The 25,506-nt window shown below is 38.2% G+C and overlaps 1 protein-coding gene across 1 annotated transcript; it reads left to right on the forward strand.

The window, feature by feature from the left end:
- Positions 1–574: 574 nt before the first annotated feature.
- Positions 575–21,775, forward strand: CUNH5orf51 (chromosome unknown C5orf51 homolog). Its single transcript, XM_040262425.1, has 6 exons — positions 575–752; positions 4,145–4,251; positions 6,246–6,389; positions 7,577–7,708; positions 11,801–11,915; positions 16,816–21,775. Exons 1-6 carry the CDS (start codon positions 653–655, stop codon positions 17,097–17,099), a joined length of 882 nt encoding a protein of 293 aa, XP_040118359.1. The 5' UTR covers positions 575–652; the 3' UTR covers positions 17,100–21,775.
- Positions 21,776–25,506: the final 3,731 nt, after the last annotated feature.

Consider the following 25,506-nt stretch of genomic DNA (forward strand, 5'->3'; position numbering starts at 1 on the left):
GAAAAGCCAGTCGGGCTCTCAGTATTTTAGACAACCAAAACCAGACAGCCCTATTTTCAGAGGTTAATGTCTGCTCTGTTGAAGAAGTGAAGTCAGTCGTGTCCGACTCTTTGGGACCCCAGTGGACTGTAGCCTGGCAGGCTCCTCAATCCATTGGATTTTCCAGGCAAGAATACTGGAGTGGGTTGCCATTTCCTTCTCCAGAGGATCTTCCCGACGCAGGGAGTGAACCGGGGTCTCCCGCGTTATAGGCGGACTCCTCAACGTCTGAGCCACCAGGGATGTCCCACAGGGGAATCCAGCGCTGCTGCTGTGCTCTCCAGCCAGACCCCAGCGGAGAGAGCTGGCTTTTCATTGGATCAGCGCGGGTACAGAGCAGGCTCTCTATTGGTTTAGAAAGGGGGCGGGAGGGAGGCGTGCCCTGACATCAATCCTGTACTCAAAGTGCTTACTCAGAGCTGTGGAAGAAGTCCGAGAGGAAGAGGGTAACCCGGGACAACCTTTGCGGGCCTGAGCCAGCCCTTTCTCGGAACTGGGGTCCCCTCCCACCAACCAAGAGAGCTCCGCCCAGAGCAGCCCCGCCCGCACCACGGGATCAGGTGACCTCGGGCCGGCGCGGTCACGTGACTGGGCGCGCCCGCCCGTTGTGGCCATGGCGGCCGCAAGCTCTAGTGTGGTGAGGCGAGTGGAGGAACTCGGAGACCTGGCTCAGGCCCACATACAACAACTTAGCGAAGCCGCCGGCGAAGATGGTGAGGGAGCTGAGGAGAGGGAGGCGGGCAGGCGGGCGGTTGTTCGGAGCTGGCTCTCGACGGCCATAGGGGCTGAGGCTGCGGCCTGTAGTCTATGGATTCCAGGCCAGAACTACCGAAGGTGTTGCGCTTCTGGCCCTAGCTGGGCGGTCTCTTGTCTACCTCCAGGAGCTCACATTGCTTTAAGGCAAAGGCGTTTACTTCCGGACCAGGCTTTTCATAACCCGCGAAAACCGCTGAAATCTCAGGCGAATCAGTGCTTCTTGTCTTTAACTGTCTCGGTGGCGACTGGCAAAAGGGCGAGATGTGGATGAAAGTACACAGGAAAGTTTAAATGGTTAAAGTTGGATGATGGTACGCAAATAAGTAATGATAGTTTTGCATGTCGTAAAGATAGTTTGGCGTGCATAATAGTTCTACTTTTTCATTGCTACGTTGTAAATTTTTGTGTTGTGTTTTGGAGTCTAAACTCAACTGTAAACAGTAGTCTACAGAAGAGATTTACATTGGCGTAATTAAAACGATTCTCTCATGTTCATCACCTCACTTGTCACAAGGGCCCTGTCAGTACCGGAATAGCTTTTTTTTTTTTTTTTTTTGAAATATCTAAGCGGTTTCCTTGGACTTCCTTGGTGGCTCAGACAGTAAAGCGTCTGCCTACAATGCGGAAGACCTGGGTTCAATCCCTGGGTTGGGAAGATCCTTTGGAGAAGGAAATGGCAACCCACTCCAGTACTCTTGCCTGGAAAATCCCATGGACAGAGGAGCATGGTAGGCTCCTACAGTCCATGGGGTCGCAAAGAGTCGGACACGAATGAGCGACTTCACTCACTCAAGCGGTTTCCTTAGGAAAGACTGACACAGAATCACCTCGACGTTTGCTCTTTTTCATTACTTACCAGCTGCCTATAGGTTTCTACATTCTTACCGAGTTTTGCACCTTTACTACAGATAGAAAGTTTAAAAAATTTTTGTGGGCTGTCTCATTGTCTTCGGAGTCATAGATAGTAGTGGAACATTTTCCAAAGCGATTGAATAGTTGGTGAATTTATTGAATAGGGTCCATGATAAAATGGCTCTAGTTCCATACAAGATTATTTGCTGGATTTTCTTTTCTTAGGGGTCTGTTCTTAAAAATCCACAAGACTACCCTGAAGTAGTTTGCTTTTTTGGTTTGTGGTAAGTGAATCACATGAATAATTTTAGTTCATGGACGGTAGTAGCTATTCCAGTAGCTATTGTCTGAAAGTGTATCTAAGTTACTTCTAAATAAACTATTCAGTGATTTCCACCCCACTCCAGCTCCATTAGAACCAGTCTGAAGAGATGAAAGAATGTATGCTATTCACTTACCAGTAAACCTAAAAGCCATTCTTATTTTCCAGTGGAAGAGTGCTTTAATCCAGTCTAGAGTGAAGGCTGAAAAGTAAAGTATATATTCTTGTTTGGAGGCTTTAAAGTTCTGAAATGTACTAGAATTGCAATAATAGTGGTCCACGTTATGAATTGTTCAGTATTACTAGCAAGATTTTCTTATTTTATGAAGTTTAACTAAAACATAGTTCCATGTATTTGAACTTGTATTTTCCAATACAGCAAAAATAATACACAGTAAAAATTTGTTTTTTAATGATATTTATGTTAGGTTGTAGGATTGGTAGTTCCTGTAGTTTTTGAATTTGATCAGATACAGCCAGACACTAGTCCATGTAAGAATACTCTCCTTTGTACTACTGGTCAATTTTGGTTCATTTATTTCTCATTGTACAAGCACAATGTGTTTACGATATGGAAATATACCATTAGAGGGACTTTTTCTGGGGATTATGTTAGAATCTCTTATCTTTGCTTTGTCAGTCACTATTTTGACTGAATGGTTAGGAAAAGTTCTACATTTCATAAAAATTTTCTAAAATGGTGAACCATTATCCCTCCACTTCGCTAATTATGTCATGAGTTCATGTGAAATGCTCCTTCATCAATGGTTTGATGAATTCAGTGCAGGTCTTTACATTTAAAATAATCCTGCAAATTAAGAAAAAAATATCAACTCAGTGTTTAAAGAAGCTCCTGAGGGGTGTCATGTTCCAAACCATTTCAGTTCACAGTAGAATCTTTTTTCCTGAGCTGTATGGGTGATACTTCTGGACTGAGGAGAGATAGGAAAGCAGTGCTGAAGAAGTAGTTTTCAATTTAGGTGAATAGTGGACCTTAAAGCTTTCAGAATCTGGTCTAGATACAGGTTCGGCCTTAACAGGAAAAGTTTAAGATTGTCGTATTACTCCCAACAGATGCAACTTAAACTGGTGGTGCTTTTGTTCCAACACTGATCTGCTTACCTACTTGTGTAGGGGCTGAGGCTGGATCAGATGGACCCTCACCAGGTCCTACATGGTCCGTTTACTAGTGAGGGGAAAAGGTTATATATTTCAGGAGAAAGCTACCGAGGGGCAGTCTCAAGGATCTAAGTGTCTTAATGTTGGGCTTTTTTTTTTCTGATGGTGTGTGTGTGTGCTTAGTTGCTCAGTTTCCAACGCTTTGCAGCTCTTTGAACGGTAGCCTGCCAGGCTCCTCTGTCCATGAGGATTCTCCAGGCAAGAATACTGGAATGGGTTGCCATGCCCTCCTCCAGGGGTTCTTCCCAACCCAGGACGCACAAGGGTGGATAGCACCTTGGATGCATATGGACAATTTGTAGGTTAGGGAGGAAAAATTCATAAGAAAAGGTGAAACCACAGAAGTAAAAGAAAAAAGGAATAAATTAGACAATGTAGAGGGAGAGTGAGGATGAGTTGTTTTTAGAGGGTGTATCAGAAATATTTAGTTTAATTTTGTCCAGGTTTTGATTTCTAGGTTTTTAAGAAATAAACGACTCAGGTATATTGTGTAATTTTACTTACAACAGCTATTTTTATACATAAATATGTAAGTATAATTATAAAGTTATAATTTCATAACTAACAGCACTTACATTTTATGAGGCATTTGGTTTAATCAGTCTTTTTCTTTCACAGAATGTATTTATGAAATTTTAAGTTTTTAGTGGAAGTCCTTTCTATAGATTTATGTATATTATTCGTACTCTTCCAATAAAAGTTTTAAATTTAATGCTTAAACATTTTGAATATGTCAACATAATAAACATTGTGAAAGTACAGGCAGGTTGTGCTTAAGAAATGGCAGCTGAACCTAGAAAGTTTTAAGTCCAGCTTTTAAGAAAAAATTTCCATGATAAATTTAAGTAGAGTTAGGCATTATGATATACTTCATGTTTTACAAAAGATATTACTATGTTGTATTAATTTATCATTTTAGATAATGTAGCTTTTTTTTGTTGTTGTTTAAAAGACACCTGAAACTAGGTGAAGTAATCATATTTTTATCTCTTATAGATCACTTTTTAATTCGCGCCTCTGCAGCTCTAGAAAAATTGAAACTTCAGTGTGGAGAAGACAAAGAATGTTCAACCCCATCAAATCTTCTAGAACTTTACACACAGGTACGGAATCAGATGGTTTCTGACAAATTGTGGGGGCAGGTTGCTTACTTGAGTGTTGACTCCAAAATTTAGGTTTAATGTTCTTTATTTAAAATGTTTTTGTTCAAAAAACTATGTATAAGGCATATAGACTTGAAACTGTGAGGCAGTTTACAAAAAAGTAAAGTTTTATTGGATGTGTGGATTATAAAGTCAGGGAAAAAATCTTACAGATAACAATATTGCTTCCCTGTATAGATAATTAAGCAAAATACTCATATGCGCAGTTTCCAAGCTCTGAAAGGTTAGAGGGAATGGAGGTTTCTATAAGGCCTCTGGTTATTTATTTTTTTTCCCTGAAATTTACCTTTCCTTTGGATTCTTCGCTTGACTATCTGTGCTTTTGTTATGCAAGTCCATAAGAACAGAAAACTGTTCTCCCTTCTTCTTTCCCTTTTCTTTCAAATTCAGACCTCTCTATGGACAAGATCTGTTTTCTAGGTTTTCTCAAACTGCTGAGGCAAGTTCACATTAATAAACATAATTTTGAGGGACTTCCCTGGCGTTGTAGTGGTTAAGACTCCGTTCTTCCATTGCAAAGGGCACAGGCTCCACCCTGATGGAATTCCATCAGGGAACTAAGATCTTGCATTTGTGCAGCACAATAAAAAAGCAAAACCTGAAAAAAACATAATTTTATTATAGTAGCTATCATTTATATAGCACTTTATAGTTGACAGAGTGCTTCATATGCCCTTACTTGATTGCCAGGGGATAATAAAGATGAAATTTTTATAGGAAATAACAGTTATAGGAATAAGAGTAAACTTAGTCAAGTTTCCAAAACACACATTCATAGCACTTAGCTGCCTGATGCTGCTTTCTGTTAGGAGATACGTGGACATAGTTTCTGCCTTCAGATGTGGTTGAATGAGCCTCTGACAAGTACCCACAAACCCCAGAGAGCTATTGCAGCTCGGGAGAAATTTCCTTCACTTTCTTTCTTTCCTTTCAGAAGGTTCCCTGTTTGTCTTACTTCTTTCATATAGGAGAGCTGTAAACACTTTTGACTTATTTCTGCGAATAAGGCAAAAGAATTAGAGATATAATTAAAATTCCTCAAACCTTTCTGGAGCTTACTTGTGGTTCTGAATCAACAGGTCCTTTTCCTTAGGATGATGATCTCTCCCTTCCTGGCTTAGGTCTTCTAACACAACAGCACCTGTCACTTAAGTAGTGCTGTGTGCTAGGTCATGTTCTAAGTGATTTACATCTGTTAATTCATTTTATCCTCAAGGCCAGAGACTTTAAAAAGACATTTGTCAATGAAGCAACTGAGGCTTTAAAAAAGAAGTAAAATATGACTTGTCTTTGGTTGGTTAGATAGAACTAATAGTAGAACTCAGTTTCCTTAGTCTTCATCAAGTAGATTAAACAGAGACAAAGGATTGAGTAGTTTGAAAGAGCTGACTCTTCATTTGGGGAAACAGGTAATCCTTTGAAGATTCAGTATATAAAACTGGAGGTAGTGACCTTTTCTTGATACGGCAGGCATTTAGAAAATGTTCAGAAAGTAATATATGCAAATAACAAAGAATATTAAAAACTTATAATTATATATTATTAACTTACCTGAATTAAAACATAAATATCCATTTTATTTTTGAAGGAAAGCTGGATTATCTTAAATCAGTATTTAGTTAAATCTTACGAAGTTTACTATAAATTCGTCTTAGATTATATTTACAGATAGGACTACTGGGGCTTCCCTGATGACTCGGCAGGTAAAGAATCTGCCCACAATGCAGGAGATGCAGGTTCGATCCCTGGGAAGATCCCCTGGAGAAGGAAATGACAGCCCATTCCAGTGTTCTTGCCTGAAAAACCCCATGGACAGAGGAGCCTGGTGGACTACAGTCCATGGGGTCGCAAAGAATATATGTAAGATTAAACTGTAAGAGTTATTCATTCTAATTCAAATCTTTTATATTATACTTTTTTCTCTCTTACTTCAGGCTATTTTGGACATGACGTATTTTGAGGAGAACAAGCTAGTAGATGAAGATTTTCCTGAAGATTCTTCACAGAAAGTAAAAGAGTTGATCAGTTTTCTTTCAGAACCAGAAATTTTGGTTCAAGAAAATAATATGCATCCAAAAGTAAGTTTTGCACAACTATGAGTTATGGTGGAATGCTGCTAATTCCTGCTACATTACCCTTAGGATCTGTGTTTTTTCCTTCTTAAATGGGTCTTTGTCTCTGTTTTAAATTGACTGAAGGAAGGATATATGAGAGTTGAATGTTTCAGACTAATGTCAAAACTAAAGCATCCATTTTTATAAATATGTTTCAGAACATTTTCTGTATTGAAATTACACACAGTGCATAGTCATTTTCTAAAGGTGCACATTTGCTGTTTCTACTCCCTTTACTTTTGCAGATGCTATGTTTTCTTGAAGGTTCCTAGTAATCTTAATGACCACCTCTCTGGTTCTTTCACAGTCCTCTTCCTCCTGGACATTTGCTGTCTTTCCAGGGATCATAACATCCCTAAAGGCCTTTCATGCTTCTCTTCCTCTCTGAGAAGCCTTGCTCTTTCTCTTTCTAAGCATCTCACCTTTCTCCCATTCTGGAAACATAGGCACTCCCCAAGAATATCTCCTCCATCCTCTAATAGTTTCTATTTTGTCTTTGTTTGACAACTTGTCTACACACTTTTTACTGCTGTCTCTATTTCAATGATTCCCCAGATTTTTGTATCTAGCCCTGACTATTCTAAAGCCCTGGATCAGCAGGGAAATCCATTCATTCAGGCAAATAATTTCTCATCTTCAACTATCTTCTGGCTGTCTCTACCGAGATATCTTTGTTGCTCTCTGTTTTATCAGGGAATACTGTGTAAATTAATAATCCCAAGTGTTAAATGATACCACATAATAAAAGTTTGATTCATTTAAACTATTTTTGTGCATATCTTTTCATTATTTTAATTTAGTAGTAGTAGAAATGTTTCAAGTAACATATATATATTTCTGAAAACTTATTTTTTCCATCAGACTATGGAATACTTATATTTGAAATACATTAGAGGATTTAGTTACTTAAATAGTTGAGTATCAATTTTCTAGAAATACTTGTAAATTAGAGTAGTTATTTTAATTTTTATGTAGCAGTAGCATGTCTATATTTCTAATTGATTCAAAGTAAGTCATTCCTGTGTGGGTTGCTAAATAAAGGGCAGATTTTATGAAATGAATATTTTTAATTTCTCAATATTTTGAAATTCAGTTTTTATTTTTACAGACATGAAGTTTCTCTTTTTAACTGAGTCTTTGTTGTATTTCAGCACTGCGATTTGCTTGGAGATGAACTCCTGGAATGTCTCTCCTGGAGACGAGGAGCCCTACTCTACATGTATTGTCATTCTCTGACCAAAAGGAGAGAATGGCTCACAAGAAAATCTAGCTTACTTAAAAAGGTAAAAAGGCAAATTCCTCATACATATTTGATTGTTGGCATTTAAATGTTTCTAAAATCTGTCTTTAATATAGGATTAAGAACCAAGGAGTCAAAGGGTCTGGGTTTTCATTCCAGGCCTGTACTTATCAGCTATGTAATCTTAAATTGGAATTACTGTGAAGATTAAATAATGTGGAAAAGAAAAACCATAAAAGAACATGTGAAAATCCTTTGTAAACTGGAAAGTTTTACACTTTTTTTTAAGTCCCAGATTTTTATTTTTTATGCTATAAGACAGATAATCTGTCTTAATTTCTAAGCATATTTTTTGGCCTGAAGAAAACAAAACTTGGTAGTGAGCCTCTTTCTATTAGCAGATCACTCCTAAAGATTCCACATGACCCTGCTCTTAGAAAATTGTGGCTCTCTGATTTTTCCTGATTCTTCTGAGCAAATGAGTAAATGCAAAGATCCTGTCTTAATATTTATACCACTATGGATTCTTCCTATCTTGGGTTGGTTGTACACACAGTTTATGTGGGCCTGCATTTGATTATAGTATTTCTAAATTATAGTAAGTGTATCCATATTTTTAACAAGTTGTTGTTGAACATAATCTTTATTATCTTTATTGATTTCTTCCTCTGATGACATTTTTCACAAGTATGTTACTGAATCATGTGTTCTTGGTTAGTGATTTTTTTCCCTTGTTGTTTAGCCCCTAAGTTGTGTCTGACTCTCTGCGACCCGTGGAATGTAGCATGTGAGGCTCTTCTGTCCTCCACTATCTCCCAGAGTTTGCTCAAATTCATGTCTGTTGAGTTGATGATGCTATCTAACCATCTGATTCTCTCCTGTTGCCTTCAGACTTCCCAGCATCAGGGTCTTTTCCAGTGAGTTGACTCTTCCCATCATGTGGCCAAAGTGTTGGAGCTTCAGCTTCAGCATAAGTCATTCCAGTGAATATTCAGGGTTGATTTCCTTTAAGATTGACTAGTTTGATCTTGTAGTCCAAGGACTCTCAGGAGTCTTCACCAGCTCCATAGCTCAACAGCATCAATTCTTCAGCCTTCAACTTTCTTTATGGTACAACTCTCACATTCATACATGACTTATGGAAAAACTATAGCTTTGACCATATGGGCCTTTATCATCAAAGTGATATCTCTGCTTTTTAATACACTGTCTAACTTTGTCATAGGTTTCCTTCCAGAAGCAGATGTCTTTTAATTTCATGGCTGCAGTCATTGTCTGCAGTGATTCTGGAGCTCAAGAAAATAAAATCTGTCACTGTTTTCACTTTTTTACATTCTATTTGGCATGAAGTGATGGGACCAGATGCCTTGATTTTGGTATTTTTTTAGTGCTCAGTTTCAAGCCAGCTTTTTCACTCTCTTCTTTCACCTTCATGAAGAGGCTCTTAGTTCCTCTTTGCTTTCTGCCATTAGAGTGGTATGATCTTCACGTCTGAGGTTGTTGATACTTCTGGCTGTCTTGAGTTCAGCTTGAACTTCATCCAGCCTGGCATTTCGCATCATGTACATGTACTCTACATATAAGTTAAATAAGCAGGTGACAATAAACAGCCTTGACATCCTCCTTTTCCTATTTTGAAGCCATCTGTTGTTCCATGTAAGGTTCTAACTGTTGCTTCTTGATCTGCATACAGGTTTCTCAGGAGGCAGGTAAGGTGGTCTGATATTCCCATCTCTTTAAGAATTTTCCATGGTTTTTATGTGATCCACACGAAGACTTTAGTGTAGTCAATGAAGCAGAAGTAGATGTTTTTCTGGAACTCCTTTGCTTTCTTTGTGATCCAGCAAATTGATGGCAAATTAGTCTCTGGTTTCTTTGCCTTTTCTAAACCCAGCTTGTACATCAGAAAGTTCTTGGTTCAGGTACTGCTGAAGCCTAGCTTGAAGGATTTTGAGTACAGCCTTGTTACAATAGCGTGTAAAATGAGTGCAATTTTGCAGTTGTGAAACATTATTTGGCATTGCTGCTCTTAGGGATTGAAATGAAAACTGATCTTTGCCAGCCCTGTGGCCACTGCTGAATTTTCCAAATTTGCTGGCATATTGAGTATAGCACTTTCACAGCACTATCTTTAGCATTTGAAATAGCTCAGCTGGAATTCCATCACCTTCACTAGCTTTGTCCATAGTAATGCTTCCTGAGGGCCACTTGATGTCACACTCCAGGATGTCTGGCTCTAGGTGAGTGATCACACCATAGTGGTTATCTGGGTCATTAAGACCTTTTTGTATAGTTCTTCTGTATATTCTTGCCACCTCTTCTTAATCTCTTCTGTTTCTGTTAGGTACATACCATTTTTGTCCTTTATCATGCCCATCCTTGCATAAAATGTTTGTTGGATGTCTCTCATTTTTTTGACGATATCTCTAGTCTTTCCCATTCTGTTTTTTCCTCTATTTCTTTGCATTTTTCATTTAAGAAGGCCTTCTTATCTCTCCCGGCTGTTTTTTGGAATTCTGCATTCAGTTTGGTATATCTTTTCCTTTTTCCCTTGCCTTTCACTTTTCTTCTTTTCACAGCAATTTGTAAAGCTGCCTCAGACAATCACTTTGTCTTCTTGCATTTCTTTTTCTCTGGGATGGTGTTGGTCACTGCCTCCTGTATAATGTTATGAACGTCTGTCCATAGTTCTTCAGGCACTCTTGTCTACCAGATTTAATCCCTTGAATCTGTTTGTCACTTCCACTGTATAATCATGAGGGATTTGATTAGGGCATGCTTCAATGGTCTAGCGGTTTTCCCTACTTTCTTCAATTTAAACTTGAATTTTGCAATAGGTAGCTCATGATCTGAGCCACAGTCGGCTCCAGGTCTTATTTTTGCTGACTGTATAGAGCTTCTCCATCCTCAGCTGCAAAGAACATAATCAGTCTAATTTTGGTATTGACCATCTGGTGATGGTGATGCCCATGTGTAGAGTTGCCTCCCGTGTTGTTGGAAAAGGGTGTTTGCTATGACCAGCATGTTTTCTTGACAGAATTCTGTTAGCTTTTGCCTTGCTTCATTTTCTACTCCAAGGCCAAACTTGCTTGTTATTCTGAGTATCTCTTGATTTCCTACATTTGCATTCTAGTCCCATGTGATAGAAAGGACATTTTTTTTTTTTTTTTGGTGATAATTCTAGAGGTTCTTATAGGTCATCATAGACCCATTCAATTTCAGCTTGTTTGGCATCAGTGGTTGGAGTGTACACTGGGACTACTGTGAACGTTGAATGTTTTGCCTTGGAAGGGAACCAAGATCATTCTGTCATTTTTGAAGTTGCACCCAAGTACTGCATTTTGGACTCTGTGAGGGCTATTCCATTGCTTCTAAGGAGTTCCTGCCCACAGTAGTAGATATAATGGTCACCCGAATTAAATCCGCCCATTCCTGTCCATTTTAGTTCACTGATTGCTAAGATGTTGATGTTTTCAGTCTTGCCACCTCCTGCTTGACTACGTCCAATTTACCTTGATTCATGGACCTTACATTCCAAGTTCCTATGCAGCTTTGTTCTTTATAGCTTGGACTATACGTTCATCAGCAGAGAAATCCTCTACTGGCATCATTTCTGCTTTGGCCCAGCTGCTTCATTCTTTCTGGGGCTATTAGTAGTTGCCCTCTGCCCAGTAGCATGTTAGACACCTTTTAACCTTGGGGTCTTGTCTTCGAGTGTCATATCTTTTTGCCTTTTTATACTCTTCATAGGGTTCTTAAGAATACTGGAGTGGGTTGCCATTTCCTCTTCCAGTAGACCACATTTTGACCCATCCATCTTCATTATGACTCATCCATATTGTATGGCCCTGCACAGCATGGCTCATGAGTTACAAAAGCCCCTTCACCACAACAAGGCTGTGATCCTTGAAGGTTTTTTCCCCCATACCCTTTTACTAATTGGAGGGTTATACTTTAAAATACCCTTTAAAAAATTTCAAGGTAGTGGGTCCTTACAGCATTGTAATGCAATAACCATAAGACATATCTAGTAATAACTATTAGCCAGTATTCTCCTGAGTAAAAATATTAACATTTGAAGTTTCTATAGCTCTGCATTTAATAACCTGGATTCTTTGTTTTTGACTTTCATTAGTATCTTGTTGATGGAATCAGTTACTTACTACAGATGCTGAATTTTCGGTGTCCCATCCAGTTAAATGAAGGAGCTTCTTTCCAAGACCTAGACACAGCTAAATTACTAAGTGAAGGTAATATGATTTCTTTCTTCAGTTTTCTAAGTGTTTCAGAGCATTTTAAGATTTTAAAATGTTTCTTAGATTTAAATGATTTAAGTAAATTTCAAGGTTTACATTACAGACAAAACAATAATAAAAGGCTTTTTTAAAAATTGGAAGTCTTCTCATGTAATACGTAAAAGTACTGCTAATCTGTGTTTAATAGTTTAAAGAAATTAATTTATCATGTTACTTTTACTTTCTTTGCATCCCCACCCAGCCCTGATCAGGCTATAGGTTTGGCTTCTTGTAACAGGACTAGAAGTAACTTCAAAACAAGAAGAAATTTACTGCTTTTTCACTTAAAAAGGGTCCACAACTGGTTATGGTGGCTTCATGGCATCAGATTCCTATCTTTTTCCTCTATCATCTTTTGAAGTAGAGCCCTGCAACCTCAGAGGGATGTGCTTTATAGAATTCATATAAACAGTATTTGCCAGAGTTGTGCAACAGGCATCCCTGTTGAGGACATTGCTTCCATTTTCAGTGTCTCAAGACGCTGCTGGAGCTCCTCCTGTTTCAGCTATGTTTCAGTCTCTAGGAATGGCAAAAGAAAGTTTCTTCCAGCCAGGTCTTTCTTACAGCCTTCTTAGAAGCTTGTTACAATACTGAGAACACTTCTACCAACATTTCACTGGCCAGAATTTAATCACAGAGCTTCATATAGCTAGAAGGGAATCTGGGATGGATGTATTGCCGTTTACATTATACATTGTCATCCCTAGTAAAGTCTCTTGACTAAGAAAGAAGGGAAGAGTGCGTGTTGGATTGTACCTGCTGGCTTCTGTCATAACCATCTGTGCACTTAAAAATGTTTGGAACTGGAAGTAGAACATCATTTAGGTTTTAGACTGAGGTTTGAGAGGGAAGAACCATTTAGTTTTAGTGTCTCTTTTTACAAATGGAAGAACTGAGGTCCTGATAAGCCTGGTAAGGTCACATAGCTGATGAGAGATGTTAGATTATATATGCAAACTTTCTTTTATACTTCATGTGAAATTCTGGGGAACTTTGATGAGGAAAATCAAACATGGGAAGAACAAGAAAAATTCTTAGGGAAAATTCTGTGTCTTAATTTTATAAGTGTGTTTTAATTCTTCTTTGTTAACTGCTGTAGACTTTTCCTTTCTATTAGAAAACATGGCATGGAAAAAAAAAAAACCACTGTGAATTAAGTGCTATTAACATATATGACCGGCTACTGGTGTGCAAAAGTTTCCCTTCAGTTTATTCAGGCAAATGGCTTGTCCTTAAAAAAACTTGTTGTGGATATAAAGTGCTCCTTCAGTGAGCATGATGTTTTGACAGACATGGTGTTTTGACTAATGTGTTTTGATTTATTCGTGAGATGTGTTTATTCCAGTTAACTAGTGAATTGATTAGCTTCATTGAAAATGAGCTTTCTAAAATTTCCTCACCTGCATGGATTGATTTAAAAGAAAAAGCAGAGATGGACATTAAAGCTATTTGAACTCAAAGAAAAAGGCAAAATATTTCCCTTATTCTCCCATTTCTAGTCATAAAGTTATATATTCTCATGGCCTGGAATTTTTTTTATCACTATCCTTGTGATACTGGTCTTCTTTTGGATTATAATTGATTACACTTGCCTCTACCTTCCATTGCTTCTTCAACAGGGGAATCAAAGGCACAGATAGGGTCTCTTTTTTTCCGGGAAACAAGAAAGTAAAATCAGCTCCCTAGCAGTTTTGCCACAGGAGTCAGTCCTCTTGGTGTTGGCTTGCTCCCAACTAAAGCAGTTTGTTCCTCCCAACTTGATTCCTTGAGATGTAGACTAGTAGCCAGGAAGCCTACTTTTCATAGGCTAAATTACTCTTAAGACCCTGGTGGAGTGGTTTTAAGTTTTGTTTTTTGTTTTTTTTTTTAAATTTTGTTAGCCAGTATAAAAAACGTAATTCGGAATAATTATTTTTTTTCTTTTTTTTGGCTGTGCTGTATCTTCATTGCTGCACAGGCTTTCCTCTAGTTGCTGTGAACGGGGTGGGGGGGGGCCTACTGTCTAGTTACAATGCACGGGCCTCTCATTAGAATGGTTTTTATTGTTGTGGAGCAGGGCTCTAGGGCACGTGGGCTTCAGTAGTTGGGGCCTGTGGGTTCTAGAGCATACGCTCAGTAGTTGTGGCACATAGGCTTTAGTTGCTCTGCAGCATGTGGGATCTTCCCAGATCAGGGATCAAACCTGTGTCTCCTGCATTGGCAGGTGAATTCTTTACCACTGAGCCACCAGGGAAGCCCCAGAATAGTTCTTAATGCTAATTAGAGTGGAAGGTTCTTTAAGAATCATCAAAACTTTTTGGGCCAGATCTTAATGATAGTTTGCCTGATTTTTGATAAAACTCAAAGCAATGTATGCTTTCAGTGATTTTTATGTCTTTTTAGAAGGTGAGATCATTTTGTCCTTTGATCATTACCTGTATGCCATTAAATTTTTGCTTTTAGAAATTATCAAGTAATGTATTCAGTAAACCTTTTTATTTCATTTCTGTGTTTCTTTATTCTGTGGGCCCTTACAAAAATAGCCTTGTCATTATAACCCTGGAGTTAACTAGGTTAAAGGACTGTTCAGCTGTGTGCATCCTTGGTTTATGCCCTTTATATGCCACTAACAGCCATCCATCCTGGCAGCCTTTGGCTCATTGCTTAGCCCAGAACCTGAATTTCAGATGTCTTGAAGGAGGAGCTCTGAATTGAGATCACTAATTGCCTGGGTAGCTTGTTAAAAATACTGATTTCTGTGTATCACCTTAAGGTTCTGATTCAATATCTGGAGTCCAGGAATCTATTTTTATTACTTCTTGCAATTATGATGCAGTCAGATTTAGACATCACTGCTTCTAGAGAATGTCAGTATGACCACTTTTTTTTTTAACATAAAAGTCTCTGCCATCACTCTTAGTTCATGGATTATTCATCCTCTCCCTCCCTTCATCCCCCACTCTCACATACATGTTCACTAAGTATAAAACAGTAAATAGTGAAGTATTTTATTGAAAACCATGCTGAACCTTAGCAGAAAAATATCAGAAAATTTATAGCACCAAAAACAGTGTAACTAGAGAGTAATGGATTCCTTGAGAGAGTAGGGAGGGAGGAAGAGTATTTTTTACGTTGTTCGTCTCTTTCCTTGGTATTTTGAAACAATAGTTTAGCATAGTTATGGACCAGCAGCCTCACCCTAGATCCTAAGTCTTTGTTAAAAATGCAGATTCATAGATGCAATCCCATACCTGAATCTGCAAGTTTTGGATGTGGGAATCCAGCAACCAGCATTTCAGCATGTTCTCCAGGTGATTCTAGTGAAGTTTGAGAAACACTCTTTAGTAGATAGCTGTTCTTTTGCTCCTTAGAGACACTTTCCTATAGGATATCTGTGTACCTTTCTTAGCTGTCACTCCTTGTTAGTATAAAGGATGAGGCTAGCTTAGAGTTGCGTGTAAACTGGCTGCCAGATCTCCCTTAAGCAAACACTTCTCATCTTTCCCATGTGGCCTCACTTTGTGGGTCTTACTTCAGCTCTTCCTTCTAAAGATCTAGTCTACTTAAAAGTTCAGCCTTTCATTCAGTTTTGCTCCTATCTCCTTACTTTACCAGTCTTTTTAGGAATAATTAGGGTGTAAGATCACAAAGATGAGAAAGGATACGCATTCGATGAAATGCCCTATCTAATACGAAATATAATTCTGGAGTGAAAATCATTAATTGGGGATGGGGGAAACCCTACCAACTATTCCTTAAGAAAACTTCATGAAATTAAGGACAGCATGTGGAATCTTGATTTTTGCAAATTGGGGCCTACAGAGCTTTGATGAGTTGCACAAAGTTAGTAATTTTTATCCAGATCCTCTCAGATTCTAGGTCTGTTTCTTTTTACATTCTGAATAGTATCTAATGCTATTCTAGCTTTTTCTCTGAAGATTTTGATCTTTTAACTATGAAGAAATGAAATGAAAAATGATTATGGGTAATATGTACAAAACAACTTAATAAGTACAAGGCATATTACCCATAATCTTTTCTTTTCACTTCATTTCTTCATAGTTAAAGAGAAAAAAATCTCAGAACAAAAGCTTGTTAAAATTCCATGAAATAATTAGGGCATGTGGAATCCTGAGTTTTGCAAACTGAGCTTTAAAGAGCTTTGGTGAGTTGTACAAAGTTGATCATTTATCCCCAAATCTTTACTATTCTAGGTTTTTTTTTTTTAATATCAAATTAGTAAACTGTGTCATAAATGTTTAATCATATAATTGCCTTCTTCTGTAATCATGCTTTCAATTTTTGATGGAAATCCTGCAGTGTATTCCTTTTTCCTGAGAAGATGAAGCATCTTGGATACAATTTAACACCTTCAGTTATTTTAAATTATATGCCCTCTAAGGGACGTGATTATGCAGGATTGTATCTGTACACTATTGTAGAAATATAGGAACTATATTACTGATCCTTGAATATACCCGCTAAATAAAAGTTCTGTTCATGAATGGGACTCAGAGAATCTCTTGAGTAGTATGCGGAATATGGAATGCACGTTTCTGGGAGAGGTTCCATTAATTTAGATTAGATTTTCAAACAGATCCTAAAGATAATCCCAGAAAGGTGGATACATGAACCTAAATGATTCTTTAAAAATAATTTTTGGGGTGGGTGGGATTTGGCTTCTTTTATAAAGTAGAGATGGAAGTGTCAATGAAATGAGGATTGTATTAAGTGATATTTGGCTTTTCCAAGTATAACTGTTAAATGAGAAGGGAAAATGCTTAATGATATAAAAGGATTCTATTAGAGTCTTAATCATTAGGGTTTCTTTTAAAGTTTTTAAATTCTAATCTCTCAACTTAAATGACTTTCCTAGGAATATTTAGTGACATTCATTTGCTGGCTATGATGTACAGTGGAGAAATGTGTTACTGGGGATTGAAGCATTGTGCAGATCAACAGCCAGAAAATCATGAAATGGATACTGGCGTTTCTGGAGCAAGCTACGCCACACACAAAGAACCTTTGGATTTCCGAGAAGTAGGAGAGAAAATTTTGAAAAAGTATGTATTTGTATGCGAAGGACCCCTGAAAGAACAAGAATGGAATACAACAAATGCAAAACAAATTTTAAACTTCTTTCAGCATCACACTAACTAGTAAGTTCTTCCAGTCCTTTTCAAACAGAAAAACAAAAAGACTCAGGAAATGAAAATTCCAGAAAAGACATAATGATACTGAATTTATGAACATTACACTACATAAAGATAGCCAGCATGGTTACCCTTTTTTAAATGCCATTACATCTTTCACTATATATTCTTAAACCTGTGAAGGAATGATTCTTTAATTTCTGAAATGGCATTTACATTATTCTAACTCAGCCTGAACTACAGATATCCTATGACTAATATTAAGAAGGAATCCAATTTATCTCTATAAAGATTTTTTCTGTTATTAATACTTTAGATTTTTTTTTATTGTGGTACAATATACATAACATAAAACTGAATATTTTAACTGTTTTTATATTTTTTTTTAGTCTCCCTCTCTTAAAGTTTGTTACACTTTAGAGATTAAAATCAAATCACCTCTTTGCTTTGGATACATGCTATGGGTGAATTTAAAAATTGGCAAAATGAAAAATTGTGACTTGTCTCCATGTACCATTTTCAGAGTAAGATAAATAATTAAAGACTCCACAGAAGAATTTTTGTTTCACTACATAGTACTAATGGCATTTAAAATTTTTAGTCTGTTAGGCATTTTATAAAAATTTTAAAATGATTTTTCTTCTTTTGTTTAAAAGAATATGCATGGTTTATTAAATGAATAATGAAGATAAAACCATTAGGTTAGCCTGCCATTAGTCATGTGTCTTAGGGCACATCTTTTCATACATTCTGAAATTTTAATATTTTCTGTCTTTGATTGTAGGGGTGTTAAAGGCCAAGAGCCCAGCCTGGTATCTCACTGACAGTCTTTCTGTCTACCTCAGTTCCTGTTGTCGTCTAGGGATGACCTGTCTGATACCTTGCCAGTATCCTCAATCTCTGGGCCATTGACTTCATCACATTCCAGGAACTTGATTCCCATGGCCACTCCATGAATATCACCATCCTGAGTTTCTGTTTCTGAAATCTTCAATTTCAGTAACTAATGACATTTTCATCTTTCCAACTTTTTACTTCCTCATTTTTGTTGATTTTTGTCCCTCTCTTACTTCTTTCCTATTTCTTTTGCTTCTTCAGAGCCTCCTCTTACTACTACTTTTCTCCTCACCATCAGCCCCTTTCAGAGTTTTCTTCCTTCCCTGTCCAGCCTTGGTTTTCTGGGACACCACATGAAGAGCTTTCCACAGTCCCTTCAGATCCCATCTTCCCTTTGTCCTTCAGCCTAATCATTCTTCAACCCTCTCTCCATATTGAATTAATCCTATCATTCCCCCTTCTTTTCTGGGATACTGAATTCCATGTGAAGTTCGTGCAGCCCTTCAATGTGGAGTCACTCTAAGTATCTCACCTTCAAGTTTAGAAGAGCCCTCAGCGTAAGCCATTTATCTGTCCCTTTCCCATTGTGGCTCACACACACCTCTGACTTGCCTCATCACTTCTCTGGCCATTTGTCTCCTCCCCTAGCACATGGCTCTTAGTCTTGTTTTAACAGAAAATAGAGACTAAGAGGAGGTCAGTCTCCGTTTCCCCGCTTTGCCCTACTCATTTTCCCGCTTTTTCGAGGAAAAGAGGTCTCCACCTCTTTTCCTCTCCACCGGTTTCCCCATCTTTCCTTTCTGCCGACTTTCTCCTTTCTCCCAGGGCTTCTCTTTTTTTCTGTCTGTACCCTGTAGGTATTGCTATTTCCCAAAGTACTATCCTTTTTCTCTTTTTCCTCCTCCTCCCCTATTTACTTCCTACCTTTCTCCTTTTTTTTCTTTTTTACTTACTCTAAATACAGTTGACCCTTGAACAATGCAAGTTTGAGCTTTGAACTACATGGGACTGCCTATAAATTTTTTTTCAGTAGTTAATACTACACTTCTACACAACCAGCAGTTGGTCATATCCTCAGATATGGAGGAGTTGCAGTATGGATGGCTGACTATAAGTTATATTCTGATTTTTTACTGCCAGGAGGATTCATCCCTAATCCCCTGATTGTTCAAGGATCAACTGTACCTCTATGTAATGTTATTCATAACCATGGCCTTACCACCTGTAATGTTAGGCTGACTCCCAAACCTGCACTTTGAATCCCAACTTCTGCTCTCTAAACCTTCTTTCTAATTGCCTATTAAATATCTTCACTTAGACATCCTACAGTAATTTTAAATTTAACATGTTCACACACAACTAATTTTCATCTTTCATCTAAAATCTTTTCCAGTTCATGTTTTCTTTTTTTTTTTTTTTAATCTTCCACAAAGCATGGCAACACAGAATGCTGTAATCTGCTTGCTTCTGCCTACCTTGCCAGTCTCATCTCTGCAGCTCTTCTTGTGTGATCATATTCTAGTACAGTGTTCCTTAGGCTCCTTTTTGATAAATGTTCTGATAGAACCTCTTGGGACAAGTGGAGGCTTTCTCCCTATCTCTATCTCTTGTTTATCCTCACACAGCTAAAAAGATTTTTATTTAATTCAGTCTTTAACAGGTTTTGCTGTGAAAATGCCTTTATGCTTTCTAAGCATGAAGGTTTAAATCACAGACTGTCCATCCTCACTCCACCCCTTCTGGAGCATCATGATTAGTCACAAGTGTACCAGCTCCTTTCCCAATGTGCTGTGTGTCTTTTTTTCCTTTGTTATTATTGTTACTTCTAACTCGGATGCGTTGCCCTTCTTTGTGGCTAAGGGAATGTTTTTCCTTTAGGACTCGGCCCCAGTGATACTGTGTCTGTAAGGCTTTTTCCAGCCCTTTTCAGTCAAAGTTACAAGTTTCTTTGTTTCTGCTCCCTGGATCTTCCCTTCCCTGAATCTTTCCCTCCCATGTTATCACACTGATTATATGGCTTTATAGTCATTTTTCTTAAGAGTTGACAAATTCCATGTTTTGAAAATTTATCTTTATGCATAGTGCTTAATGAATGGTAGGCCCTTAGTAATACTTTTTGAGTTAATAAGAGACATAATTCTTAATTGCTGAACTCTGCCACACAAGGGTTTCTGATATCTGATTCCAAACTGCCATGCCCTCTTGTACCAGTGGTTGACAAGGCCAAGAAGGAATTATTCCTCAGAGGAGTAAAGTATTGTTTAGATTTAGAACCAGAGGAAAAAAGAGAACTTTGTCTTTAGAAGCTAGAGACTCTATTTTGTCTTCATGACCCTTGTGAAACAGCCCTTTTAGGTCTCTCACTGGTTGGTATACTAATGAGGGTACTGTTGGGGTGCTTCTTGTACAACTCTTTCATCCCCCACACAATTGGAGAATTAATTTGTAGATCATAACAGTTACAGTGCTTTTTACCATGATATATCACAAAGCAATGAACAGTACATTTTTATATGTTAAAGCCTGCCAAGTGAATTCTGTTTCATTTAGAATGGATTAACTTCAAAATACCAAATACTCCACATAAGGAAGGTACTATAATTCACTGATCAAAGTATTACAATTTACTTATCAACATGTGCCTACTACATGCTAAGTTTTATGCTTAAGCACTGAGAATATAGCTTTGTAAAACATCAGAGTTTATATTCTAGTGGGAGAAGTTAATGCATTTTAAGAAGTAAAAATATAGTGTGGTGAGTGATGAGTGCTATGAATAATTAAGCAGGGTATGGGGCTAGCGTGACTCTTAAGAAAGGTGCTGTTTTATGTAGGGTGGTTGGGAAGACACCTCCAAGCACCTGTCTACTTCATCATTTGTGTCTGCCTTCTGTTTAAACACCATCAAATGCGCCATTTCACATTCAGTGTATTCATAAAATTTCTCTTTTGAAAGTTTTGATGCTGGATTAAAGAATGAGTCACTTCCTAAGAACTTTTCATTTTGATCACATTTAAAGGGTTTGTCTCCAGTGTGGGCCTTACTGTTAGGTAAGTGATAACCTAAAGGCCTTGTAGAATTTATTACACTTGGAGTTCCTCTCCATTTTGAACTCCTTAATGGGTTACTAAAACTTTAACTCTGTTAAAGGAATTTTCATAATCCTTAAATGTGCATGGTTCTCTTCCAGGATGAATTTTCCCATGTTGACTAGGCTTTGAGACTTAGTTAAAGGCTTGTCTGCTTTGCTGCATTTGTAGGTTTCTAGCTACTGTGAATTGCTTGATGCCAATTAAAGTGCGCATCATAACAGAAGGCTTTCTCTTATTTCTTCGTGTTCAGTAGGTTGAGGTGAGAGTCATGGCTAAAACCCCACAATAAAATTTCCCTTCTTGCCTTGTGAAGGCAAGTAAGTTCCACTGGAAATTCTGTAATATAAGGGGTATGGTCTCTAAAGGCTTTCTCAGATTCTTTTTAATGCCATTTTTTAAAAACTCACAGCTGGCTGATAGGCTAGTTGTAGATCGCTTGTCACTTTTTTTTCTCCACCTTCCAGGGCTCCTTTTCTGGCTCCCATAAGGATATCCCTTCTGCACAGAGTACAGGATTCCGTAGTTCTCTAGCGTTGCTTTCTTGTATTCTTTTTTTTTAACACAGTATGAGCTGTCACGTTGTGAAAGTATTACATTAACATGCGTCTAACACATCCACAGTCAAAGTACGCATCACGCATTTGTGCTGCTGTCCTGTACTGTTGTTTGTTTTCCTACTTCTAGTGAAAATTTCCAAGTAAAGTGTTTTGGAGCATATAACATTTTTAAAAAAAATAAAACCATAATCCCATATTTGTTTTTTGTTTGTTCTTTATTTTCTTTTATATCGGGGTATTGTATTAGACTGAAAACTTTCATCATCTTAATTTAGTGTTTATAACCAAGCACAACCTTATGGGGCCTTTCTGAGACAGATTGCCGCCTCCACCTACTATGTTCTCTACCTGCCTCTTCATAGAAGAACTTCAGCTTCCCAGGCCTTCCCCAAGTTCAAAATATAAATTTAATCAGAGAAGTGAGAAAATGCAGAAACAGTCAAACAAGACAAAATAATGATTTAGCCATTAAACAAAGTCAAGGACCTTTAGTTCCTCCTCAAGGGTTATAGAGAATGTTATAAACCATATGCTTTGAGCTGTTTTGCAAATACTCAAACTCGTACCACATGGAAGAAGATATATTGTAGGCCGACCACAAGAACATAGGTCCCAGACTGATATGAACCAGAAGGATGTTGCTGTGACTGCCACCAACCAATCAGAAGAATGTCCACAGGCTGATCAGGTACCCTGCAACTCTCTCCTTTTACTCTGTCTTTAAAAAACTTTATCTGAAAGCCATCAGCGAATCTGGGAATCTTCTTTTGAACACTAACGGTGCATGCTTCTTGTTTTGTGTCTGCAATAAATGCTACACTGTCCTTCACGATCTGAGTGTCAGTAGATTGGCTTTAATGCATATAGGCAATGGACTCAAGTTTGGTTTGATAATGTATTGACAGTATTATTCTGATATTCAGATTATCCTGATAACCTTCAGACAGAGTAGTTTAGTGGTTAGAAATACGGGTTCTAGAGCCAGAGGCTTCATTAAACCCCAGCTCTCTTGTTTCCTAGCTTTGTGACACCATATAAATTTAACCTTTGTGTGCCTTAGCATTCTGTTGTTTAACACAGGAATAATAATCATACCTACTTCACAGGTTGGAAGAAAAAAACGAGTTAATATTTGAAGTGCTTATTCAATAAAGCAGATGTTTTTCTGGAACTCTCTTGCTTTTTCTGTGATCCAGCAGATGTTGGCAATTTGATCTCTGGCTCCTCTGCCTTTTCTGAATCCAGCTTGAACATCCGGAAGTTCATGATTCACGTACTGTTGAAACCTGGCTTGGAGAATTTTCAGCATTACTTTGCAGTGTGTGAGATGAATGCAATTGTGCCGTAGTTTGAACATTCTTTGGCATTGCCTTTCTTTGGGATTGGAATGAAAACTGACCTTTTCCAGGCCTGTGGCCACTGCTGAGTTTTCCAAATTTGCTGGCATATTGAGTGCAGCACTTTCACAGCATCATCTTTCAGTATTTGAAAGAGCTCAACTGGAATTCTATCACCTCCACTAGCTTTGTTCCTGGTGATGCTTCCTAAGGCCCACTTGACTTCGCATTCCAGGATGTCTAGCTCTACGTGAGTGATCACATCATCGTGGTTATCTGGGTCATGGAGATCTTTTTTGTATCGTTCTTCTGTGTAATCATGCCACCTCTTCTTAATATCTTCTGCTTCTGTTAGGTCCATATCATTTCTGTCCTTTATTGTGCCCATCTTTGCATGAAATGTTCCCTTGGTATCTCTTAATTTTCTTGAAGAGATCTCTAATCTTTTCCATTCTATTGTTTTCCTCTATTTCTTTGCATTGATCACTGAGGAAGGCTTTCTTATCTCTCCATGCTAATTCTTTGGAACTCTGCATTCAAATGTGTATATCTTTCATTTTCTCCTTTGCCTTTAGCTTCTCTTCTTTGCTCAGCTGTTTGTAAGGCCTCCTCAGACAACCATTTTGCCTTTTTGGATTTCTTTTTCTTGGGGATGGTCTTGATCACTGCCTCCTTTCAGTGTAATAAACCTTTGTCCAAGTTCTTCAGGCAGTCTGTCAGGTCTAATCCCTTGAATCTATTTGTCACTTCCACTGTATAACCTGAAGGGATTTGATTTAGGTCATAAATGGATGGTCTAGTGGTTTTACCTACTTTCTTCAATTTAAGTCTGAATTTGGCAATGAGGAGTTCATGATCTGAGCCACAGTCAGCTCCTGGTCTTGTTTTTGCTGACTGTATAGATCTTCTCCATCTTTGGTTGCAAAGAATATAATCAATCTGATTCTGGTATTAACCACCTGGTGATGTCCACGTGTAGAGTCTTCTCTTGTGTTTGGAAGAGGGGGTTTGCTATGACCAGTGCGTTCTCTTGGCAAAACTCTTAACCTTTGACCTGCTTCATTTTGTTTTCAAAGGCCAAATTTGCCGGTTACTCCAGGTATCTCTTGACTTCCTACTTTTGCATTCCCCTATAATGAAAAGAACATCTTTTTTGGGTGTTAGTTCTAGAAGGTTATGTAGGTCTTCATAAAACTGTTCAACTTCAGCTTCTTTGGCATTACCTGTTAGGGCATAGACTTAGATTACTGTAATATTGAATGGTGTGCCTTGGAAACAAACAGAGATCATTCTGTCGTTTTTTAGACTGCATCCAGGAATTGCATTTTGGACTCTTTTATTGACTATGTGGGCTACTCCGTTTCTTCTAAGGGATTCTTGCCCACAGTAGTAGATAAAATGGTCATCTGAGTTAAATTCACCCAGTGCAGTCCATTTTAGTTCAGTGATTCCTAAAATGTCAATCAGTGTTCACTCTTGTCATCTCCTATTTGACCGCTTCCAAATTACCTTGATTCACCTTACCTGCCTCCTGAGAAATCTGTTTGCATGCCAAGAAGCAACAGTTAGAACTGGATATGTAACAATAGACTGGTTCCAAATCAGGAAAGGAGTATGTCAAGGCTGTATATTATCACCCTGCTTATTTAACTTATATGCAGAATACATCATGCGAAACGCCAGGCTGGATGAAGCACAAGCTGGAATCAAAATTGCTGGGAAAAATACTAAGAACCTCAAATATGCAGATGACATCACCCTTATAGAAAGCAAAGAACTAAAGAGTCTCTTGATAAAAGTGAAAGGAGAGTGAAAAAGGTGGCTTGAAACTAAACATTCAGAAAACAAAGATCATGGCATCTGGCCCCATCACTTCATGGCAAATAGATGGGGGAACAATGAAAACAATGAGAGACTTTATATTTTGGGGCTCCAAAATCACTGCAGATGATGACTGCAGCCATGAAATTAAAAGATGCTTGCTCCTTGGAAGAAAAGGTTATGACCAACCTAGACAGCATATTAAAAAGCAGTGACACTGTGAACAAAGGTCTGTCTAGTCAAAGCTGTGGTTTTTCCAGTAATCATGTATAGGTGTGAGAGTTGGACTGTAAAGAATGCTGAGAGCCAAAGAATTGATGCTTTTGAACTGTGGTGTTGGAAAAGAATCTCAAGAGTCCCTTGGACTGCAAGGAGATCCAACCAGTCAATCCTAAAGGAAATCAGCCCTGAATACGCATTGGAAGGACTGATGCTGAAGGTGAAACTCCAGTCCTTTGGGCACCTGATGCAAAGAACTCACTGATTTGAACAGACCCTGATGCTGGAAAAGATTGAGGAGAGGAGGAGAAGGGGGCAATAAAGGATGAGATGTGGTTGGATGGCGTCATGGACTCAAAGGACGTGAGTTTGAGCAAGCTCCTGGAGTCGGTTCCGGACAGGGAAGCCTGGTGTGCTATAGTCCCTAGGGTTGCATAGTTGGACATGACTGAGCAACTGAAGTGACTATCTGCCTTACTCATCAACCAGAATAACTAACTCCCCCTTCTTTTGGCCTTGTCCCTTTTGGAATATTAGTTCCCTGACCAGG

Source organism: Oryx dammah, unplaced genomic scaffold, assembly GCF_014754425.2.
Source record: "Oryx dammah isolate SB20612 unplaced genomic scaffold, SCBI_Odam_1.1 HiC_scaffold_20, whole genome shotgun sequence".
Lineage (NCBI taxonomy): Eukaryota > Metazoa > Chordata > Mammalia > Artiodactyla > Bovidae > Oryx > Oryx dammah.